At 43.0% G+C, this 21,785-nt stretch overlaps 1 protein-coding gene across 1 annotated transcript; it reads right to left on the reverse strand.

The window, feature by feature from the left end:
- Positions 1-16,825: 16,825 nt before the first annotated feature.
- LOC106583481 (achaete-scute homolog 5-like) lies at positions 16,826-18,038 on the reverse strand. Its single transcript, XM_014167711.3, has one exon. It carries the CDS (start codon positions 17,821-17,823, stop codon positions 17,164-17,166), a length of 660 nt encoding a protein of 219 aa, XP_014023186.1. The 5' UTR covers positions 17,824-18,038; the 3' UTR covers positions 16,826-17,163.
- Between the last annotated feature and the right edge of the window lie 3,747 nt (positions 18,039-21,785).

Raw genomic sequence — 21,785 nt, forward strand, 5'->3', positions numbered from 1 at the left:
CTAGCTAGTGGTGAGAGTGTGGTTAAGACCTAGCTAGTGGTGAGACAGTGGTTAAGACCTAGCTAGTGGTGAGAGAGTGGTTAAGGCCTAGCTAGGGTGAGAGAGTGGGTAAAGCCTAGCTAGTGGTGAGAGAGTGGTTAAGGCTCTTGTGGCCTATTTTCAGAGGGGTGATGATGATTTCTGATCATCTTGATTATTATTGTGGTTATTGCTGAGTGAGACCAGTGGGTGGATGGAATGTACAGTGCATTCGGAAAGTATTCAGACCCCTTGACGTTACAGCCTTATTCTAAAATCGATAATTAATCATTACAAAGCAAAAACATTTTTTTTTGCAGCGTAGCCTAGTGGTTAGAGCATTGGACTAGTAACCGAAAGGTTGCAAGATCGAATCCCCGAGCTGACAAGGTACAAATCTGCCATTCTGCCCCTGAACAAGGCAGTTAACCCACTGTTCCTAGGCCGCCATTGAAAATAAGAATTTGTTCTTAACCTGTTTGGGATAGGGGGCAGTATTTTCACGGCCGGATAAAAAACGTAATAAGAGAGTGGTTAAGGCCTAGCTAGTGGTGAGAGAGTGGGTAAAGCCTAGCTAGTGGTGAGAGAGTGGTTAAGGCCTAGCTAGTGGTAAGACAGTGGTTAAGGCCTAGCTAGTGATAAGAGAGTGGTTAAGGCTAGCTAGTGGTGAGAGAGTGGGTAAAGCCTAGCTAGTGGTGAGATAGAGTGGTTAAGACCTAACTAGTGGTGAGAGAGTGGTTAAGGCCTAGCTAGTGGTGAGAGAGTGGTTAAGGCCTAGCTAGTGGTGAGAGAGTGGTTAAGACCTAGCTAGTGGTGAGAGAGTGGTTAAGGCCTAGCTAGTGGTGAGAGAGTGGTTAAGACCTAGCTAGTGATGAGACAGTGGTTAAGGCCTAGCTAGTGGTAAGACAGTGGTTAAGGCCTAGCTAGTGATAAGAGAGTGGTTAAGGCCTAGCTAGTGGTGAGAGAGTGGGTAAAGCCTAGCTAGTGGTGAGAGAGTGGTTAAGGCCTAGATAGTGGTGAGAGAGTGGTTAAGACCGAGCTAGTGGTGAGAGAGTGGTTAAGGCCTAGCTAGTGGTGAAACGGTGGTTAAGGCCTAGCTAGTGGTGAGAGAGTGGTTAAGGTCTAGCTAGTGGTGAGAAGGTGGTTAAGGCCTAGATAGTGGTGAGAGAGTGGGTAAAGCCTAGCTAGTTGTGAGAGACTGGTTAAGGCCAAGCTAGTGGTGAGAGAGTGGGTAAAGCCTAGCTAGTGGTGAGAGAGTGGTTAAGGCTCTTGTGGCCTATTTTCAGAGGGGTGATGATGATTTCTGATCATCTTGATTATTATTGTGGTTATTGCTGAGTGAGACCAGTGGGTGGATGAAATGTACAGTGCATTCGGAAAGTATTCAGACCACTTGACGTTACAGCCTTATTCTAAAAATCGATAATTAATCATTACAAAGCAAAAACATTTTTTTTTTGCAGCGTAGCCTAGTGGTTAGAGCATTGGACTAGTAACCGAAAGGTTGCAAGATCGAATCCCCGAGCTGACAAGGTACAAATCTGCCGTTCTGCCCCTGAACAAGGCAGTTAACCCACTGTTCCTAGGCCGCCATTGAAAATAAGAATTTGTTCTTAACCTGTTTGAAATAGGGGGCAGTATTTTCACGGCCGGATAAAAAACATACCCGATTTAATCTGGTTACTACTCCTGCCCAGAACCTAGAATATGCATATAATTAGTGGATTTGGATAGAAAACACTCTAAAGTTTCTAAAACTGTTTGAATGGTGTCTGTGAGTATAACAGAACTCATATGGCAGGCCAAAACCTGAGAAGGTTCCATACAGGAAGTGCCCTGTCTGACAATTTGTTGTCCTTCTGTAGCATCTCCATCAAAAATACAGCATCTGTGCTGTAACGTGACATTTTCTAAGGCTTCCATTGGCTCTCAGAAGGCGCCAGAAAGTGTAATGGGGTGTCTGCTGTCTCTGGGCGAAGAACAGCAGGATAATTTGCTAGTGGTCAGCCTGGGAACAGTGACACTGGAGATGCGCATCCACGAGACCACTCCATTTTTTTTCTTTCAGCCTTTGAATGAATACAACATCGCCCGGTTGGAATATTATCGCTGTTTTATGAGAAAAATTGCATAAAAATTGATTTTAAACAGCGTTTGACATGCTTCGAAGTACGGAAATGGAATACTTTGACATTTTTTGTCACGAAATGCGCTCGCGCGTCACCCTTCGGATAGTGACCTCAATGCACAAACAAAACGGAGCTATTTGAATATAACTATGGATTATTTGGAACCAAAACAACATTTGTTGTTGAAGTAGAAGTACTGGGAGTGCATTCTGACAAAGAACAGCAAAGGTAATCCAATTTTTCTTATAGTAAATCTGAGTTTAGTGAGCACCAAACTTGGTGGGTGTCAAATTAGCTAGCCTGTGATGGCCGAGCTATCTACTCAGAATATTGCAAAATGTGCTTTCGCCGAAAAGCTTTTTTAAAATCTGACACCGCGATTGCATAAAGGAGTTCTGTATCTATAATTCTTAAAATAATTGTTATGTTTTTTGTGAACGTTTATCATGAGTAATTTAGTAAATTCACCGGAAGTTTGCGGTGGGTATGCTAGTTCTGAACATCACATGTGTAACGCCCTGGCCATAGAGAGGGGTTTTTTGTTCTTTATTTTGGTTAGGCCAGGGTGTTACATTGGGTGGGTGTTCTATGTTCTTTTTCTAGGTTTTTTGTATTTCTTTGTTTTGGGCCGTGTGTGGCTCCCAATCAGGCACAGCTGAAGTTCGTTGTTGTTGATTGGGAGTCACACATAAGGAGCATGTTTTTCCTTTGGGTTTTGTGGGGGATTGTTTTCTGTGGTGTTCATTTTGGGACCAGACAGGACTGTTTGCTGTCGTTTCTTTTCGTGTTTTGTATAGAGTGTTTATGTTCATTAAACTCTTTAATAATGAATACACATCCTCCGCTGCACCTTGGTCTAATTCTAACGACAGGCGTTACAGAATCCCCCACCAAAAAACGGACCAAGCAGCCGAGGAAGGAGAAGAACCAGGAGAAGAACTATCGGGACTCACGGACGTTGGAAAGAATGGAGAGGAACGTTCAGGATTCCTGGAGATGGGAGGAATTACTGCATGAAGGTGGACCATGGGCTCAGGCTGGGGAGTATCGCCGCCCGCAGTGGGAGATCGAGGCGGCGATGGCTGAGAGGCGCTGGTACGAGGCAAGGGAGCGTGACGGACACGAGAGGCAGCCGGGGACACACGGGGAGTGTGGCAGAGCCAGGATTTAATTCTGGGCCAACTCCCCGTGCTTACAGGAGACAGCGCAGTACTGGTCAGGCACCGTGTTATGCGGTAAAGCGCACGGTGTCCCCAGTACGTGTTGATAGCCCGGAGCGCTACATGCCAGCCCCCCGCAAGTGCCATGCGAGAGCAGGCATCGAGCCAGGGCGGATGGTGCCAGCTCAGCGCGTCTGGTCTCCAGTGCGCCTCCTCGGTCCAGGTTATCCTGCGCCGGCGTTGCGTACTGTGTCTCCAGAGCGCTGGGAGGGTCCAGTTCGCCCAATGCCTGCTCTCCGCCCGTGCCGGGCCAAAGTGGGCATTCAGCCTGGAGTAAGCATGTCGAGCGTACATACCAGAACTCCAGTGCTCCCCCACAGCCCGGTTTATCCTGTGCCTCCTCCTTGGTCCAGGCCTCCAGTGGGTCTCCCCATCCTGGTCCGTCCTGTGCCTCCTCCTAGGACCAGGCCTCCAGTGGGTCTCCCCATCCTGGTCCGTCCTGTGCCTCCTCCTAGGTCCAGGCCTCCAGTGGGCCTCCTCATCCTGGTCCGTCCTGTGCCACCTCCCAGGACTAGGCCTCCAGTGGGTCTAGCCAGTCCGGAGCCGCCAGAGCTGCCCACCAGTCCGGAGCCACCAGAGCTGCCCGCCAGTCCGGAGCCGCCAGAGCTGCCCGCCAGTCCGGAGCCGCCAGAGCTGCCCGTCAGTCCGGAGCCGCCAGAGCTGCCCGCCAGTCAGGAGCCGCTAGAGCTGCCCGCCAGTCAAGGGCCGCCAGAACCGCCCGCCTGTCCGGAGTCGCCAGAGCCGCCCACCTGTACGGAGCCCCCAGAGCCGCCCGCCTGTCCGGATCCGCCAGAGCCGCCCGCCTGTCCGGAGCCGCCAGAGCCGCCCGCCTGTCCAGAGCAGTCAGAGCCGCCCGCCAGCCTGGTGAGTCCTGTGCCTACGCCTAGGGCCAGGCCTCTAACATGTCTCCTCAGCCTGGTGAATCCTGGGTCAGTGCCGCCAGAGCAGAAGGCCCACCCGGACCCTCCCCTTCAGTGTCAGGTTTTGCAGCCGGAGTCCGCACCTTGGGGGGGGGGGGGGTTTGATATAAATATGAACTTGATTGAACAAAACATGCATGTATTGTATAACATAATGTCCTAGGAGTGTCATCTGATGAAGATCATCAAAGGTTAGTGCTGCATTTAGCTGTGGTTTTGGTTTTTGTGACATATATGCTTGCTTTGAAAATGACTGTGTGATTATTTTTGGCAGGGTACTCTCCTGACATAATCTAATGTTTTGCTTTCGCTGTGAAGCCTTTTTGAAATCGGACAATGTGGTTAGATTAACGAGAGTCTTGTCTTTAAAATGGTGTAAAATAGTCATATGTTTGAGAAATTGAAGTTATAGCATTTTTGAGGTATTTGTATTTCGCGCCACGCTCTACCATTGGATATTGGTGAGGCGTTCCGCTAGCGGAACGTCTGTCCAACTGACTTGCCTAGTTAAATAAAGGTAAAATAAAATAAACAATAAAAAAATTTACATAAGTATTCAGACCCTTTGCTATGAGACTCGAAATTGAGCTCAGGTGCAGCCTGTTTCCACCTGTAGTAAATTAAATTGATTGAACATGATTTGGAAAGGCACACACCTGTCTATATAAGGTCCCACAGTTGACAGTGCATGTCAGAGCAAAAACCAAGCCACGAGTTTGAAGGAATTGTCTGTAGAGCTCCGAGACAGGATTGTTCCAGAAGGACAACCTTTTCTGCAGCACTTCACCAATCAGGCCTTTATGGTAGAGTGGCCAGACGGAAGCCACTCCTCAGGAAAAGGCACATGACAGCCCACTTGGAGTTTGCCAAAAGGCACCTAAAAGACTCTCAGTCATGTTTTAGCTTTGTTATTTATGAAACATCTGCGCATAGTTGTCATGGCGTGTTGCTTGTATCGCTGGTGAGAGCAAACATGAGGTTATTGTGATATATTACTAATACTATTGCCCCGTCAATGCACTGGCCTTAGCCTCTACGCCCAAAAACGTTTGACGTCTGGGCACTCACCTGTAGTGTGTTTTATTCAAGCATAGTTTCACTGTCATCCATTAGTGGTCACTTCTCTGGCCTTTCCCCAGCTACTATCAAATAGTAGGAGTATAATAGTCTTGGTTTTCTCCCAGATTGCCCCTAAAAGGATAAAGAATGCATTCTTTCGGAGAACACCATTGTGTTCGTCAGAGTCTCATCTTTCCATAGAGTGGTTAGATTGTAGAACAAACCGTTTGAACGCTACAGACAAAAGTTAGCGCATTGGCAGTACCAACTTCAGACGAGTCCTGTGACACTTGTAGGGATCGTAGAGCAAAACGGAGAACACGTGTTCATCATCTTTCCATAGAGTGGTTAGTATGTGGGCAAACCATTTTCATGAGAAGACCAATTTTTGGGATGTCTCCTGCTCTGACGAACAGTATTGTAGCACAGCAGATGTGGAAGGCCGACATAAGCGGATGTGTTGGATTGAGACACAGCCCATACAAAGAAAAGGATATCTCTAGTTTGAGGACATGCACCACACCCTATTAAGGATTTCAAAAAAAAATCTTAATCATATCAGAATCAACATTTACCAGTTGAATGTAGACACAAATAAAATACTTTTTTGTATTACAATTTTTCTGAAAACATGTATTAAAATATGCAAATGAGGCAATGTCATAAAATATACACATTTGTATTCCATGCAAAAGCATTTTTTCTGGACACTGGATGAAGTCAGCTTAAATAAAAAAATTCAATAAAAATGTGTTAAGGATGAGGGACTTGTCCAGAACAGACTGTGGATAAATACTTTTTTTCCATCTTTCTAGCTGTAAAATACTAAAGAAATGCATTTTTGGTGCATTTTTCCAAATAAAATGTCTAAAATAGAAAATGTATAGCATACCAATAATTCCCTCTGGGCAAGTCTGTAGAATATATCTAAGGATAACCAGACAAAAGAAGGTGAATGCAGATGCTTCTGAAGCTGAGAAAAATGAAGTTGGCACGTGGGAAGAGTCTGACTTTCAGGAAATGGCAGTTAAAGACAAGTACACTGAATTAAGACTACCAAACGCAAAAAGCCTTTTTAGACCCAATCACCATCACTTCAAACTAAGTTACTATATGTAGTCCAGTCTGTAACATTCTCTATGAAATGGACTTTGAAATTATGTGAACTTCAATGTAGTGAGCCTTGAAATTATTTATGTATATCCAAGTGGTTAAAATTCATAAAATGTTTAATGACGGTAGTACGATCAACTAAAGAAAATATACATGTACATTTTTGACCTTTTTATGTGTACTTATTGAAAATACCAACACCAATCAAAATTGATAGGTAGACGCAAAAATGTAATTTCAGCATGTGGTGCCTGGTCCTACACAGACAGATTTTGATGGGATTATTTATTTTACGTAGCCACCATTGGTTACTGTTTTGGGGTTTCGTCAGTATTTTATGTAGTTATGTGCATGTATGATACACTACATGACCAAAAGTATGTTGAACATCTCATTCCAAAATCAAATGGAGTTGTTCTCCCCTTTGCTGCTATAACAGCCTCCAGTCTTCTAAGAAGGCCTTCCACTAGATGTTGGAACATTGCTGCGGGGACTTGCTTCCATTCAGCTACAAGAGCGTTTGTGAGATTGGGCACTGATGTTGGGTGATTAGGCCTGGCTCGCAGTCGGCATTCCAATTCATCCCAAATGTGTTCAATGGGGTTGAGGTCAGGGCTCTTTGCAGGCCAGTCAAGTTCTTCCACACCGATTTCAACAAACCATTTCTGTATTGACCTCGCAGTGTGCACAAGGGCATTGTCATGCTGAAACAGGAAAGGGCCTTCCCCAAACTGTTGCCACAAAATTGGAAGCACAGAATCGTCTAGAATGCGATTGTTTGCTGTTGTGTTAAGATTTCCCTTCACTGGAACTAAGCGGCCCAGCCGAATCATGAAAAACAGCCCCAGACCATTCTTCCTCATCCACCAAACTTTGCAGTTGGCACTGTGCATTGGGGCTGGTAGATTCCTCCTGGCATCCGCCAAACCCAGGTTCATCAGTCGGACTGCCAGATCGTGAAGCGTGATTCACCAATCCAGTGGACGCATTTCCACTGCTCCAGAGTCTAATGGCTAACCACTCCAGCCGACACTTGGTATTGCACATGGTGATCTTAGGTTTGTTTGCGGCTGCTCGGCCATGGAAACCTATTTCATGAAGCTCCCAACGAACAGTTCTTGTGCTGATGTTGCTTCCAGAGGCAGTTTGGAACCCGGTAGTGAGTGTTGCAACCGAGGACAGACGATTTTCCCGCACTACATGCTTCAGCACTCGGCGGTCCCGTTCTGTGACCTTGTGTGGACTACCACTTCGCGGCTGAGCCGTTGTTGCTCCTAGACGTTTCCACTTCACAATAACAGCACTTGCAGTTGACTGGGGCTGACTTGTTGGAAAGGAGGCATCCTATGATGGTGCCACTTTGAAAGTCACTGAGCTCTTCAGTAAGGCCATTCTACTGCCTATGTTTGTCTATGGGGATTGCATGGCTATGTGCTCGATTTTATACACCTGTCAGCAACTGGTGTGGCTGAAAAAGCCAAATCCACTAATTTGAAGGGGTGTCCACATCCTTTTGTATATATAGTGCATGTCCAGTGGCGACCCGTCATTCCGGGCATGTGGAGCCCCACCTGTTTAGCAAAAACAAAAAACATGTTTTAATATACAGTATTATATATATTTGGCCTGTTATGCATGTTATTTTGGCATTAATACGTGTCACATATCCATTTGCAAACAATGTAAAAAATAAATAATCATTGAGTTAATAAAGCCGCTGTCATGACGTTGCCCTCTTTGGGTACAGCGAGCACAGTTGACCCCCCTCCCTCTGCACCAGCCCTTTTCTATGCACCATCCCCCGACCTCTATACTCCTGACACCAGGCTCTGTAAGAAGAGGTCGTAAATTCCTATGAGGAGATTCTCTCCTCATGGCCACAGTATAGAGACAGAGTGAGTTTTCATAGACCACACAAAGAAATTTCTTCTACCTCACAGAACTTGACGACCAAACAATATTCAGGTTCTGGAGAAGGTATAAAAGATCGGTGAAGAATCCATCTATGAACTTGTCCGTTTGGTACAATTTTGTGAAACTCATGAGAGACAATACGGCCACATTACCATAATCATGTTTATACAATAGCCTCAGCTATGAGACTTACATCTAAATGGTTGTATAAAATTAATGAATAAGGATGGAACTGTTTGTGAAATTGTGTAATGTGATTTTGGACTGTTTAATGAAGGAAACTCCAATTCCCTTTGGAGTCTAACTAAATCAGAGGACCGCCCATGAGCACAGTTATGGTCTGGCGTCATGGGACAGGCCCTTTTCTGCTCTTCCGAATAAAACCCCCACCTTGGTTTTCTATCACCAGACTGAGCTTACCTCAGTTACGAGATGGCTAAAGGTTGGAGACTGTGCTTACCTCAGTTACGAGATGGCTAAAGGTTGGAGACTGAGCTTACCTCAATTACAAGATGGCTAAAGGTTGGAGACCGAGCTTACCTCAATTACGAGATGGCTAAAGGTTGGAGACCGAGCTTACCTCAATTACGAGATGGCTAAAGGTTGGAGACCAGCTTACCTCGATAACGAGAGGGCCAAGGTTTGAGAGGAGACCAAGCTTTCCTCTTGTTGAACTTTTAACCATACCACGTGGTTAAACTCTTAGACTATCGATACCGACAGAATAAGAACAAGTCTTTGATATTAATTCCTAGTCTGCAGCTAGGAATTCGGTATCATTGAACGCAAAGACCGACAACAGCTATTCTATAACGACATGAATGAATGTTACTCTGAACTATCCATTCTAACCACGACAGACAGAGAGAGAGATGGTGGACAAACTCTCCAACAGAAACAAACTTTTCAACAGAGATCCCGACGACACACTGAGCGTAAATATATATATTGCTTGCAATTGTTCCCGAATGAGTGAGCGTTCATGTGCAAAGGATTAGCATTTCAATTGTTATAATATTCAACTCTGTAGTGTCTCCTCAGTTGACCCCCCCACTCCCCTTTTGTCTAACAAGCCGCAATGCCGGTTTAGCCCACTAGGGCACATTCCTCTATCATTTCCTTGTAAACATATCTACTGTTTGTTATGCATTTCTGTGAATTACTTAGTTAGTAAATAAATGATTTTAAGACAATTGATGTATGGATGACTCATAGTGAAGATTGGGTTCGTGCAGATAACCAACAATTTACGACGTTTGGAATGAGACTGACATGAGGTAAATAATAATTTGAAGACTAATTGATCAGATATTAAAATATCTGAAAATTATATTAGAAAAATTATAACTTTGTAATCTGAATATTTTCCTTGGTGCCCCGACTTCCTAGTTAATTACAGTTACATGATTAATCAGGTTAATCGCGTAATAATAATTACAGAGAGTTATTTGATAAATATGTCTTCAGTTTTAATGATGCCAAAGACACGACACCGCATACAAACTTGGTCTATTTTTTGGTTTCTTGAGTAAGGCAGCACCAAAATGTAAGTGCTTCAGCCTAGCTCAGTGCTTTCTGTGGTGGTGGGGCAAGCCAGTGGAAAATACGAAACGTATGGGTTGGTAATGTTCTCTAGTTGCACCGTGATTGGCTCAATGTTCTGCCACTCACGGGGACACTACGTCACCGCTAAATCTACTGGTAGAGCTCGAAAATTCAAGTCCCTTGGGTGCTGCCATAGAGTTACATTAGAAGTGCCCATCCAAGAAGGCTCAAGGTCATTGGCCACAGATAAAATTGTGTCAAATCACGTTATATCTACAGTAGCTTTGATTGGACTGATCATGTCAGCATCATACTTTCAAAATCTTAGCTAGCAAGTTAGCAGTCATAATCATGAATCAAGTGTACAATCTACTGACAAACCCTTTTCAATCCTTGTCATGTGAAGAGAAATAATGAAGAGAAATTGTAGATAAAATGTATCGGTGCTCATCGGCCATTGGACATAAACATTACACAACAAGTTGGAAATCGCAAATTCAACAATTAGTGGTTTGGAAGGAATCAGAGGCTAACTGCAAGCGTTGCAAAGGAATCACTAGTTTGCTATTCAGTGGAGTGGGTGTGTGGTCCAAGTCTGGATTTAAGGGTCTGTTTTCCAAGCTTAAAATGGTAAACATTCAACATTGGCCATGATGTCAATCCAGCATGACTTCTGCCGCGCTTTAAACAACTGGAAACTCGGAACTGAGAAATCTCAGACTTCATTGAGTTCAACACAACTGGGAACTCATAAAAAAAAGAGCTCCGACTGGGAAAATAGATTTTGAACGGTGATCCAACTCACAATTGCAAGTCGGGCCTCTTTCTAGAGCTCTGACCTGAATATCATCATTATTCAACTTTATTTTTTTCAGAGATCCCAGTTGTCTTGAAAGCATCAAATTTGCCCTCAAAGGACCGCCGCAACATCTCCCTGTTCAAGTGTGCACAGCACAACAAGGTGAGTCCAAAAGTGTCTTGTATGCTGCTGCATAAATGCAAGGGAGATATGTATACTGTAGCTAAGAAAGTAATACTAAGTCTATGTTGTGTAGTAAGATGTTAGTAACCCATGTGCCTCACCCTAATAATTTAGTCCTTTTCCCCTCATAATTTAGCCTACTGTTCTGACTTGGTGTTGCACATGTAGCCTATAGCCTGTTTTAGAGAAATGTAATCATCAAATATTGTAAGAGCTTTCATTGTCTGTTTATATGCCCCCTTTATTTATTCTACGTTTTGACTTGGTGTACAGGGAGAATACTGTAAGAACGCCCCATTTTCTGAATTCTGTCGCTGTACATTTTACAAGTGCTGAACAAATAGTTATATTGACTATGTCCATCCTAGCTCGCTCACGAATGTCTTAATTGAAATTACGGATTGCCTCTTATCCGCTCGTCGTCCCCTTATGGCATAGTTTGTACATCTCAATTGTCAGTAGAAACCACATTTGTTTAAGCAAGTCAGCCATTTCAGCTATGTTTTTTTTTAAAGCAGCAAATGAGGCTGAATGAACTGTTTCGCTGCCAGACAAGGCTCCACTGAGGTGTAGCAGTGGTAAGGTGTTAGGACTGCTGTTGGGACAGCTTTATGTAGACCCTAACAGTTTGTGGGAACCGTTTGTCACTATTATAGTGCAATTAATGTATTGTTTAGTGTTGTGTTATGTTGTGTAGTAGCTTTGCTGGCCTGCATCAAAAACCACTGTGCATGTCATGACTGAGATGTGCTGCTCTGCAGCAGTCCAATGTCTGCTCTTCTCTCTGTCTGATGTTTTCTATTTATATAGCCATATATGCTTTCTATTCCAAATCTCTGTAAGGCAAATGCAGCCTACCTTTATCAATGGTCCAATAGCAAGGTGTCAGTTCATCTTGGGAGTCAGGACCCTTTGGTGTGTAGTCTGTTTAGGAATCTGTCTGACCGCTACTCTTCATGGCCTATGGAGCAGCAACCAACATACATATCATAGAGTATCTCTTCTCTCTCAGTAGCACAAGTTTGAGTTTCACGTTAAAGTAATGGTGCTGGGTTTACACAGACGCTTTTCCAGAGGCGGTCTGTATGATGGCTTTTAGGGGTTCTTCATTTTAAATATACTAAATGTTCCATCCCTTAATCTTTGCATGATCTTTCAAGTTCTGGTAATTTCATAGACACCCACATGTTAATCATATTCTCAGATTTAATACAAGCAATGGATCATTGGTTTAATCACTACAATTAACACTGCTTTTTTTCATGTTATACTACCAGCATGCCAACCACCTGGCGAACCTCTGTTCAACATTGATGCTGGCAACAATGACAAGATACTGGATCTCATCATGTCTCCACTTCCTGTGCCAGCGCTGCAGACTAGCTCGGAGCTATAGACGTCTCTCTTCAGCATTGGCGCTGCTAATGCTTCTCAATCGGTCCTAGCTTCACTCTCAGGATAATGGGCCGATGATCCTCTACTACTTACAAACATTTTGTCATGACTTTCAGCCCAGTGATCCTGGAGTGGTTTTGCTTCTCTCTTACTGCATTGCAATATGCTACATAACACTGGCTGTATATATACTGTATATAGCTGCAGGTGGTTGGCTGGGTTCACAGGTAGAACATTGTCATGTACCAAGATGACAGCTCATCTTGCCTCAGCGAGGGCACTGGCCTATGCGTCACATGAGAATTAGCCTACTTGTAGTTCTGAGAAGCCATCTCGATATGGTGCGATTATCACTGGAGGACCATTTGGCAGAAGAAGAGTAAATTGCCTCTGGCCTCACATCAAGTGGTCTCATTAACTGGGCCCCCCCCAAAAAAATATATCATAATAGTAATGAAATGAAAATGAAAAACTGTGAAATAACACATGCAATCATGTAATAACCAAAAAAGTGTTTAACAAATCAAAATATATTTTATATTTGAGATTCTTCAAAGTAGCCACGCTTAGCCTTGATGACAGCTTTGCACACTCTTGGCATTCTCTCAACCAGCTTTATGAGGTAGTCACTTGGAATGCATTTCAATTAACAGGTGTGCCTTCTTAAAAGTTCATGTGTGGAATTTCTTTCCTTCTTAATGCGTTTGAGCCAATCAGTTGTGTTGTGACAAAAACAAATGATAGTCCCACTAAGCGCAAACCAGATGGGATGGTGTATCGCTGCAGAATGCTGTGGTAGCCATGCTTGTTAAGTGTGCCTTGAATTCTAAATAAATCACAAACAGTGTCACAAGCAAAGCACCCCCACACCATCACACCTCCTTCCCCATGCTTCACGGTGGGAACTAGACATGCAGAAATAATCCGTTCACCTACTCTGCATCTCACAAGGCGGTTGGAACCAAAAATCTCAAATTTGGACTCATCAGACCAAAGTACAGATTTCCACCGGTCTAATGTCCATTGCTCGTGTTTCTTGGCCCAAGCAAATCTCTTCTTCTTTTTGGTGTTCTTTAGTTGTGGTTTCTTTGCAGCAAATCGACCATGAAGGCCTGATTCACGCAGTCTCTGTGAAGAATTTATTGCGCTGCAATTTCTGAGGTGCAGTTAACAGTTAACTTATTCTCTGCAGCAGAGGTAACTCTGGGTCTTCCTTTCCTGTGGCGGTCCTCATGATTTCAAAGTTCTTCAAATTTTCCATATTGATTGACCTTCATGTCTTAAAGTAATGATGGACTATCGTTTCTCTTTGCATATTTGAGCTGTAATATATATTTTGATGTAGTAACTATTTTTGGTTACGACATGAATCCATATGTGTTATTTCATAGTGTTGATGTCTTCACTATTATTCTACAATGTAGAAAATAGTACGAATAAAGAAAAACCCTTGAATAAGTAGGTGTGTCCAAACTTTTGACTGGTACTGTACACATTTTTTAAAACTGGAAAATCAAGTTTTACTGCACTGCCCCTTTAACCAATCGTAATTAATGCCTATACTTAACCATCAAAACTCAACATTTATTCCCCCCCGAACAAATGTCAAATATTTAAGTCAGACTGTGTCAAACCATGAGATCTTGTTGGAATTATTGCCAGTGAGATCTATACTACCGTTCAAAAGTTTGGGGTCAATTAGAAATGTCCATGTTTTTGAAAGAAAAGCAAATTTTTTTGTACATTAAAATAACATCAAATTGATCAGAAATACAGTGTAGACATTGTTAATGTTTATATATTACTATTGTAGCTGGAAACGGCTGATTTTGAAAGGAATATCTACATAGGCGTACAGAGGTCCATTATCAGCAACCATCACTCTTCTGTTCCAATTGCACGTTGTGTTAGCTAATCCAAGTTGGTCATTTTAAAAGGCTAATTGATCATTAGAAAACCTTTTTGCAATTATGTTAGCACAGCTGAAAACTGTTGTTCTGAATAAAGAAGCACTAAAACTGGCCTTCTTTAGACTAGTTGAGTATCTGGAGCATCAGCATTTGTGGATTACAGGCTCAAAATGGCCCTAAAACATAACTTTCTTCTGAAACTCGTCAGTCTATTCTTGTTCTGAGAAATTAAGGTTATTCCATGTGAGAAATTGCCAAGAAACCGAGTATCTCGTACAACGCTGTGTACTACTCCCTTCACAGAACAGCGCGAACTGGCTCTAACCAGAATAGAAAGAGGAGTGAGAGGCCCCGGTGCACAACTGAGCAAGAGAACAAGTACATTAGAGTGTCTAGTTTGAGAAACAGACGCCTCACAAGTCCTCAACTGGCAGCTTCATTAAAAATAGTACCCGCAAAACACCATTCTCAACGTCAACAGTGAGGAAGCGACTCTGGGATGCTGGCCTTCTAGGCTGTTTCCAACTTACAATAGTCATTTACAATATTAACAATGTCTACCCTGTATTTGTGATCAATTTGATGTAATTTTAATGGAGAAAAATGTGCTTTTCTTTCAAAAACAAGGACATTTCTAAGTGACCCCAAACTTTTGAACGGTAGTGTAAGTCAACAGTTGCCACTCTTATGACTCTTACTATTTATGGTATCAGTTCGTGCTCTATCATGTCCAATGCTTTGTGCAATATATGTGAAAGGCTTTGTACTGTATATATACATGTAGACAGGGACGAAAATCTGATATCAACTTTGGAGGGGACAATTACATGACATTTTCTCAAGAGCAATTCCTGAGGGGGACACCAAAAGTAATGCTGTAACACATAGCCTACGTTGTAATATGGTAAATGTATATTGAGGAACCAAAGAAATAAGGTGTTTGCCGTACTCCTAACTACCGGTACCCAAAACTACACAACTAATCACAACAGCAATACCATTGCCTATAACAAATCTTAGTTCAGTCACCAGTTTAAGTTGAGAGTGGGGGTATCCATGGCATTTTCCAATTATGTTCCTATTTTACAAGTCAAAAAAATGGAGAACCTTTCATAATGTTGCCAAACAAAGACTCAACAAACTTACCTGAGACTCCCTGTCTCTGCCAGTCTGTCCCTGCATATCTGTCCCCAGCTCTGCTGTCTGTGTGCCATCTGTTGCCTGCTCTGCCTAATGACATCATTGAAACATTTCCATTAGAATTTCACTTCTTTCTTATGAACATTTTATCAACTAGTCTTTGAGATGTTAGGCTACTGGGGTTCTTACTTTTCGTTTTGGTATACTGAAAAATACCCTGATGTCCGTCTTTTTTCTGCCATTTTTCTACCTGGCTGGCTGGCTACACACACACACACACACACACACACACACACACACACACACACACACACACACACACACACACACACACACACACAGTGTGCAGGTTATATACAGTAGGAGATGGGCTTCTACCATCTTATCTTCTATCATTCTATATGGGCTTCAATCTAAAAGGTAGCTAGCAAATGTGAAACGGATTGCAGTGACAAGAGTTGACAGCTGTACGAGTTCACCATTTACACAACATATGCTGCAACCTTTTGTCATTTTAATCGTTTGTTTCATATTGGCTAGCTCCCAACAATAGCTGAATTTGCAAAGCTAGCGAGCACCAATTCCGTTTCAGTGGTGTTTGCTATAATCTTTGCTACCCGGGTTAAATAAAGGTGAAATAAAATAAATAAATAAAAGTTCCCTTGCGACAATTTAGCTTTTGCAACGAGACCATTAAATATATTTAAGACAATGGTAGAACAGAGTGTAGTTCTGTTCAGTTTGGACTTCAGTTTATCACTAACCTTATCACAGGGACTTTGAAGCACTAATTTACAGTAGATACGAACCCTCTGTTACCTTGCCAACTAAGGAACTGGCAGTGGATCAAACCATTGTGAGGCAAAGGGTGGGGGGGCGCAATCTTTTGAAACTTAAAAACGAGCTATTAAGTGTCTATAATCAGCACAATTGCTTTCATTGCGTATTAGTAATATTATTTAAATGACATAGTTATGTTTACGGTGATATATTGGGGGGGACAAATCAAATTTTTCCCAGGATGGGGGGGTCGTGTCCCCCCCGTCCCCCCTGGGATTTCCGCCCCTGCATGTAGAACCCAAACACAGCAACCAAACATTTGTGACAGGCCCCTAGTCAGTTGCCTGGCTACCCAGACTCATTGCTCCGACCAAACGCCATGCCTACGAACGTTTCGCAAACAAATTTAGTTTGAGTCATCAGTCAACTAAGTCTGAGGAATGAGCACAATTGTGCCAAACTATTACAACTAATTAGACAATTAGATGAACATTATTATAAATACTGTTTAACCAACAACAAAAAAATCCTCTCAGTATCAGTTGTCCCGTTGTAGAATCTGTTTCTTTTCCAAGACTATGTGTGTTAAAAAAGGAATCAAATGTATTTATTTCCAGTTTTTTCACTCAATATCACACTGAAATTTCCAAAAGATGTCATGCGCTGTAATAAAACGAGCGATAGTTTATTTTGATAACAAACCGTAATGTGTCAGTTTCTCATTTCGAAATACAATAAACATTGCATACTTATTGAATTCATTGCTCTCAGAGTTTCAGGTGTTTATCTTAAAATCAGAAGCGTATTTTTTTTTACATAATCTGATTTCCAAAGTGGTTTGGTACAACATTTTAGTGTCACAAAACAATACACATTGCCAATACATAACACAGTATCAAGTGGAAAAGTATTACATTATTTATCTTTGTGCTCAGGGTGTGATGTTGTGGTGAGCAGTCTTGGAGAGGGGGGTACTCACACCCTTTCTACAAATGTCCATCCACAGTCCCTTTCACAAACGACACTACCCATAATCCCCTAGGTCCCAGAGCCCTCTGTCTCCCCACAGTCTACCCCCGGGGAGATACTGGAAGAGTGTGAGAGAGAGCGAGTTGACCCCCCATCGCTGTGTCCCGAGTCCTCTGTCCTACATGGAGCAGAACGGGGGCTGTGGCATGCCTGTTCCTCCTCATGCCCCTCTCTCCCTTTCCCCTGCCCCTCCACCAGACCCTGCAGGTATTTAATATGACGAATTGCTGCCCTGAGTGTCTCCACTTTACTGAGCCTCTTCTCACTGGCGCCCCCTGGCAGGTGGTGCCTCAGCTTGGCATAGCCCTGGTTAACACACTTTACCCTCTGACGCTCCCGCTCGTTCCTCTTCTGGAGAAACGCCGGCTCGAAGGGGCATTCGTACACCCCGAAGCGCCCATGATGGAAGGGAGATAAGTATGGGAGCAGGGTGGGGCCTCCGGGGCGCCGGAACGAGGCATCATAGAGGCCTCCAGGATCCATGGTGGTGGGGTAGAGGAGGAAGGGCACGGTGTGGGCCAGAGGGTCAGAGTGGAGGTGGTGGGAGTGGGAGTGGGTGCGGTTCTCAGAGTGGCCACTAGAGGGAGACAGTCCGTACGGCAGGATGCTGCCTCTGTTAAGGTAAGTGGGCCGCTGATCTACGAATGGGTGGGAGAAGGCAGCACTCATGTTGATGGTGTAAAGGAACAGAGAGAGATAGACATCCTCTTTAGACAAATTGATGGATTAGGAATTGAAGAGGCAAGTTAGTGAATCACTTTGTTTTGTTGTTTCCTCCGGTCGTGACATCCAGTTTTCTGGAGAACTTGTTCCCCTCAAGAGGAAGGAGAAACCAGGTGAAGCTTCATCATCAAACACTCTCCTCTGCTCTCCTCTCCTCTTGTAGATCTGTGGATGTGAATTAAGACAGGATGAAAGTTTAGAGCTTAGTTAAACGAGACGCCTTCATCAAACACTCTCCTCTGCTCTCCTCTCCTCTTGTAGATCTGTGGATGTGAATTAAGACAGGATGAAAGTTTAGAGCTTAGTTAAACGAGACGCCTTCATCAAACACGGGACTTTTTGAGGATAATGATTATTGCATGTACTTAAAGATGAAGTGAGGCTATATAAACTTCAGAGGTAAGGAATTAGGTAGCTGCACTTGAGGATCTTTTCGGTACCTTGAAAATCGTATTTTTTTTATTGCAATGAGAGTATGCAAATTCTGGACTACTCTGACTTTAATCTACTTTGACTTTATTGTAAATGAAAGTCAATTGTTCTGAGAAGCAACAATGAACGTCACATGAAAGGGTTAATATTGTGGGCGGAACTGTAATTTCCCTCAATAATCTTAAAATATCTTCTAATCCCTCTCTCCCTCCTCTTCTTCTCCTCTCTTTCTTTCATTCTCTTCTCTCCCTCTCCTGCACAGATAGAGAGAGAGACAGAAAGAGACAGAAAGAGAGCGAGAGAGAGAGAGAGAGAGAGAGAGAGAGAAGAGGAATTCCCCTCTCATTAAGCCAGTGTCGGGTTTCCCAAAGACAGTGGAACGTCTGCCAAAACCACTTAGGCATTTGAAAGAGAGGGTTATTGTATACAACATTGACAGTTGAATATGTCTTTTGAAGTAACAATTTTAAACACACACACACAGACACACACAAGCACACACCACTCCCACCAGATAACGCTGTATCTTGAAGTACTGGGAAAAAAACAATCAGCAAGAGGAGGAATCATGTATGCTGAGTCTTTCTTTGCATTCAAAGTATGCTGTATCGCATTAGTGGAAACCAAGACTGTTCTCAGGGCTGGTCTGCTGGTTTTGATGAGCAAACGTGACTTTTTGTAGCAGGTTAGGAGAACTTACACAGCCGGTTAGGAGAATTATTGTGGCAGGCTAGGAGAATTAGGTTAAGGTTAGGAAAAGGGATAGGGTTAGCTAAAATTCTAAAATTGTCCCTGACGCGACTCAAACATGTCTAGCTACAACCAGGTCTGCCCTGAGAACAGTCTTGGTTTACACTATTGCGATGCTGCTCAAAGTATTAGGATTTAGATAGAATAGATGGAATACACGCAAAATTACAATGTCTTATAATTCATAAGTACAATGGCATTCATATAATCTAAAACTATATTATGAATAAGAATTATCTATCTATACTCGCCACTCGCTATACCTCTATCTATATACTATCTACATTCTACGTATTATCATAGAACCAAACATAAGAGAACATATTAAAGCATAACGTACAATGCAGCCTTTTTCAGTCCATTGAATTTAACTTACTGATATAAAACACAGAACAAATAATATATATTTACTGTAGATATTTAGGCCTACTGTGGATATTTACTGTGTGGCCACACAAACACCTCTTCATCCTGCATTATTTACATGTCACATGACACAGTTCATTGCATTTATTTGCATGGACTCGTACATAATGCAAAAAGTAAAATGTGTTTCCTCCATTGCAGATGTGTTCATTCTACTCTCTCCATCTTACCTTCAGATGAACAGATGAGACTCAGGTTCCTCCACATTTAGTACCAGGCCTCCAGGTGCTCAGGGGTAGACGGGAAGGTCCTTAGCCAGCCTGGGGTAGTCTCTCTCTGCAGTCAGGACCTCAGTGCGGTCCCTCTCAGGTATTCCGTGGTGGTGTCCTCTCTCTGTAGTTGTGTGTCACGTGGAAGGTGGATCCCAGCTCTTACCTGCTCTCACCCCTAGAAGCCCCGCCCACAATGAGATGGTTGGGAAATCAACTGAGATGAAGAAAGTGTTTGTAGCATAAAGAAGTGGTATTTTATAAATACACCCATTCCCAATGTTTGATTCAAGAATGTAATGATAGTTTGACATTAATGACAAGCTTGTCAAGTCAGACAGATTTAGCAGACTCTCTTATCAAGAGCAACTTACGAGAGAGCACACATTCTGGTACCTTTCCAGACTGGACCCAGTGGGAATCAAACCCACTACTCTGGCGTTGTCTTAAAGAGAATCACATTGTTCTGACAACTAAGGATCATCTCCTTTTTCATCCTGTTGTTCATTGTCTTGAAGGAAGGGACTGTTCAAACTGCCGCTAAATGTCAGCTGCAGTAATAGCCAGGTTTACTGGTTCAGAGCAGAATCACAGAGCTGCATCCTGAGAATGACTGTTTGCTGTTTCCTATTCCTAATCCTCTACTTCCAACACTGATTAAACAGTCCAGTCATTTAGGTAGAACCATAGAAATCACTGACGATATTTAATAAATAAAGGATCTAATTAGGTGATCCCCCTTTCTAGAAAGCACACTCTTCCTGTTCTCCTACAATGTGAAATATACACTGAATTTACACGGGGCATGGACTCTACAAGGTGTTGAAAGCATTCCACAGGGATGATGGAATGTTGACTCCAATGCTTCCCAAAGTTGTGTCAAGTTGGCTGAATGTCCTTTGGGTGGTGGACCATTCTTGATAAACACAGGAAACTGTTGAGCGTTAAAAACCCAGCGGCATTGCAGTTCTTGACACAAACTAGTGCACCTGGTACCTACTACCGTACCCCGTTTAAAGGCACTTAAATCTTTTGTCTTGCCCATTCACCCTCTGAATGACACACATACACAATCCATGTCTCAATTGTCTCAAGGCTTAACAGTCCTTCTTTAACTTGTCTCCTCCCCTTCATCTACACTGATTGAAGGTTAAATCGATAAGGGATCTAAGCTTTCACCTGGATTCACCTGGTCAGTCTGTGTCATGGAAAGAGCAGGGGTTTCTTATGTTTTGTACACTCAGTGTAGGTCCATTAATTAAACAGAGCAAATGCGCAGAACCAGTAAATGCTATAGTACCTGATTCTGCTATTAACCATTGTCTGAATCAACAATGTTCTTTAACATCATCTGATTGTGTTTACTATATGGCATTGATTGTACTGCACTGTGTTTGCTGCTGTGTGTTCATCGTGGTATGTTGAACATGTAAGATACTCTGTGTGTTCATCGTGGTATGTTGAACATGTAAGATACTCTGTGTGTTCATCGTGGTATGTTGAACATGTAAGATACACTATGTGCCACTTGTTTCTTACCATGCCATTTTTTTTTGAATGAGAGCCATTTCTTGACTTACCCTCTTTCTATTTAGTTAAAAGAATTATAAATGACTCAAATGACAATAAATGTAAATGTGATGTGATTTGCAGGGTGGCCTGGGACAGGTCTGAGCGTGTGTTCTCTGTGATTAGAGAAGAGTAAGGTTCACATAAGAGCCCGGGACTGAGCCACAGACAGTCAGGAAGAGGGAGATTGAGTTGCAGCCGTGTCTGTCTATTACACACATCACACACGTATGCACGTACGCACACACACACACACACACACTCACATCAAAAGCAGACGACATACTTTAAAGACCCCAAACATCTGTCATCTCCAGATAACGATTAGTGTGGACTCGAATGGCCAGCCCCTAAAAACAACATCAATATGCCCTCATTAAGTTGCCGCTTGACGTGCTCATCCTCCAAATATGGAGCTGGAATGAGATCCTCAACCATCTAGAGGGAAACAACTCCACACTCACACCACTAGCAAACATCTACCATAACTACCACTGAACATCTACAACTTCAACAACTCAA

This window comes from Salmo salar, chromosome 22 (genome assembly GCF_965601325.2).
Source record: "Salmo salar chromosome 22, fSalSal1, whole genome shotgun sequence".
NCBI lineage: Eukaryota > Metazoa > Chordata > Actinopteri > Salmoniformes > Salmonidae > Salmo > Salmo salar.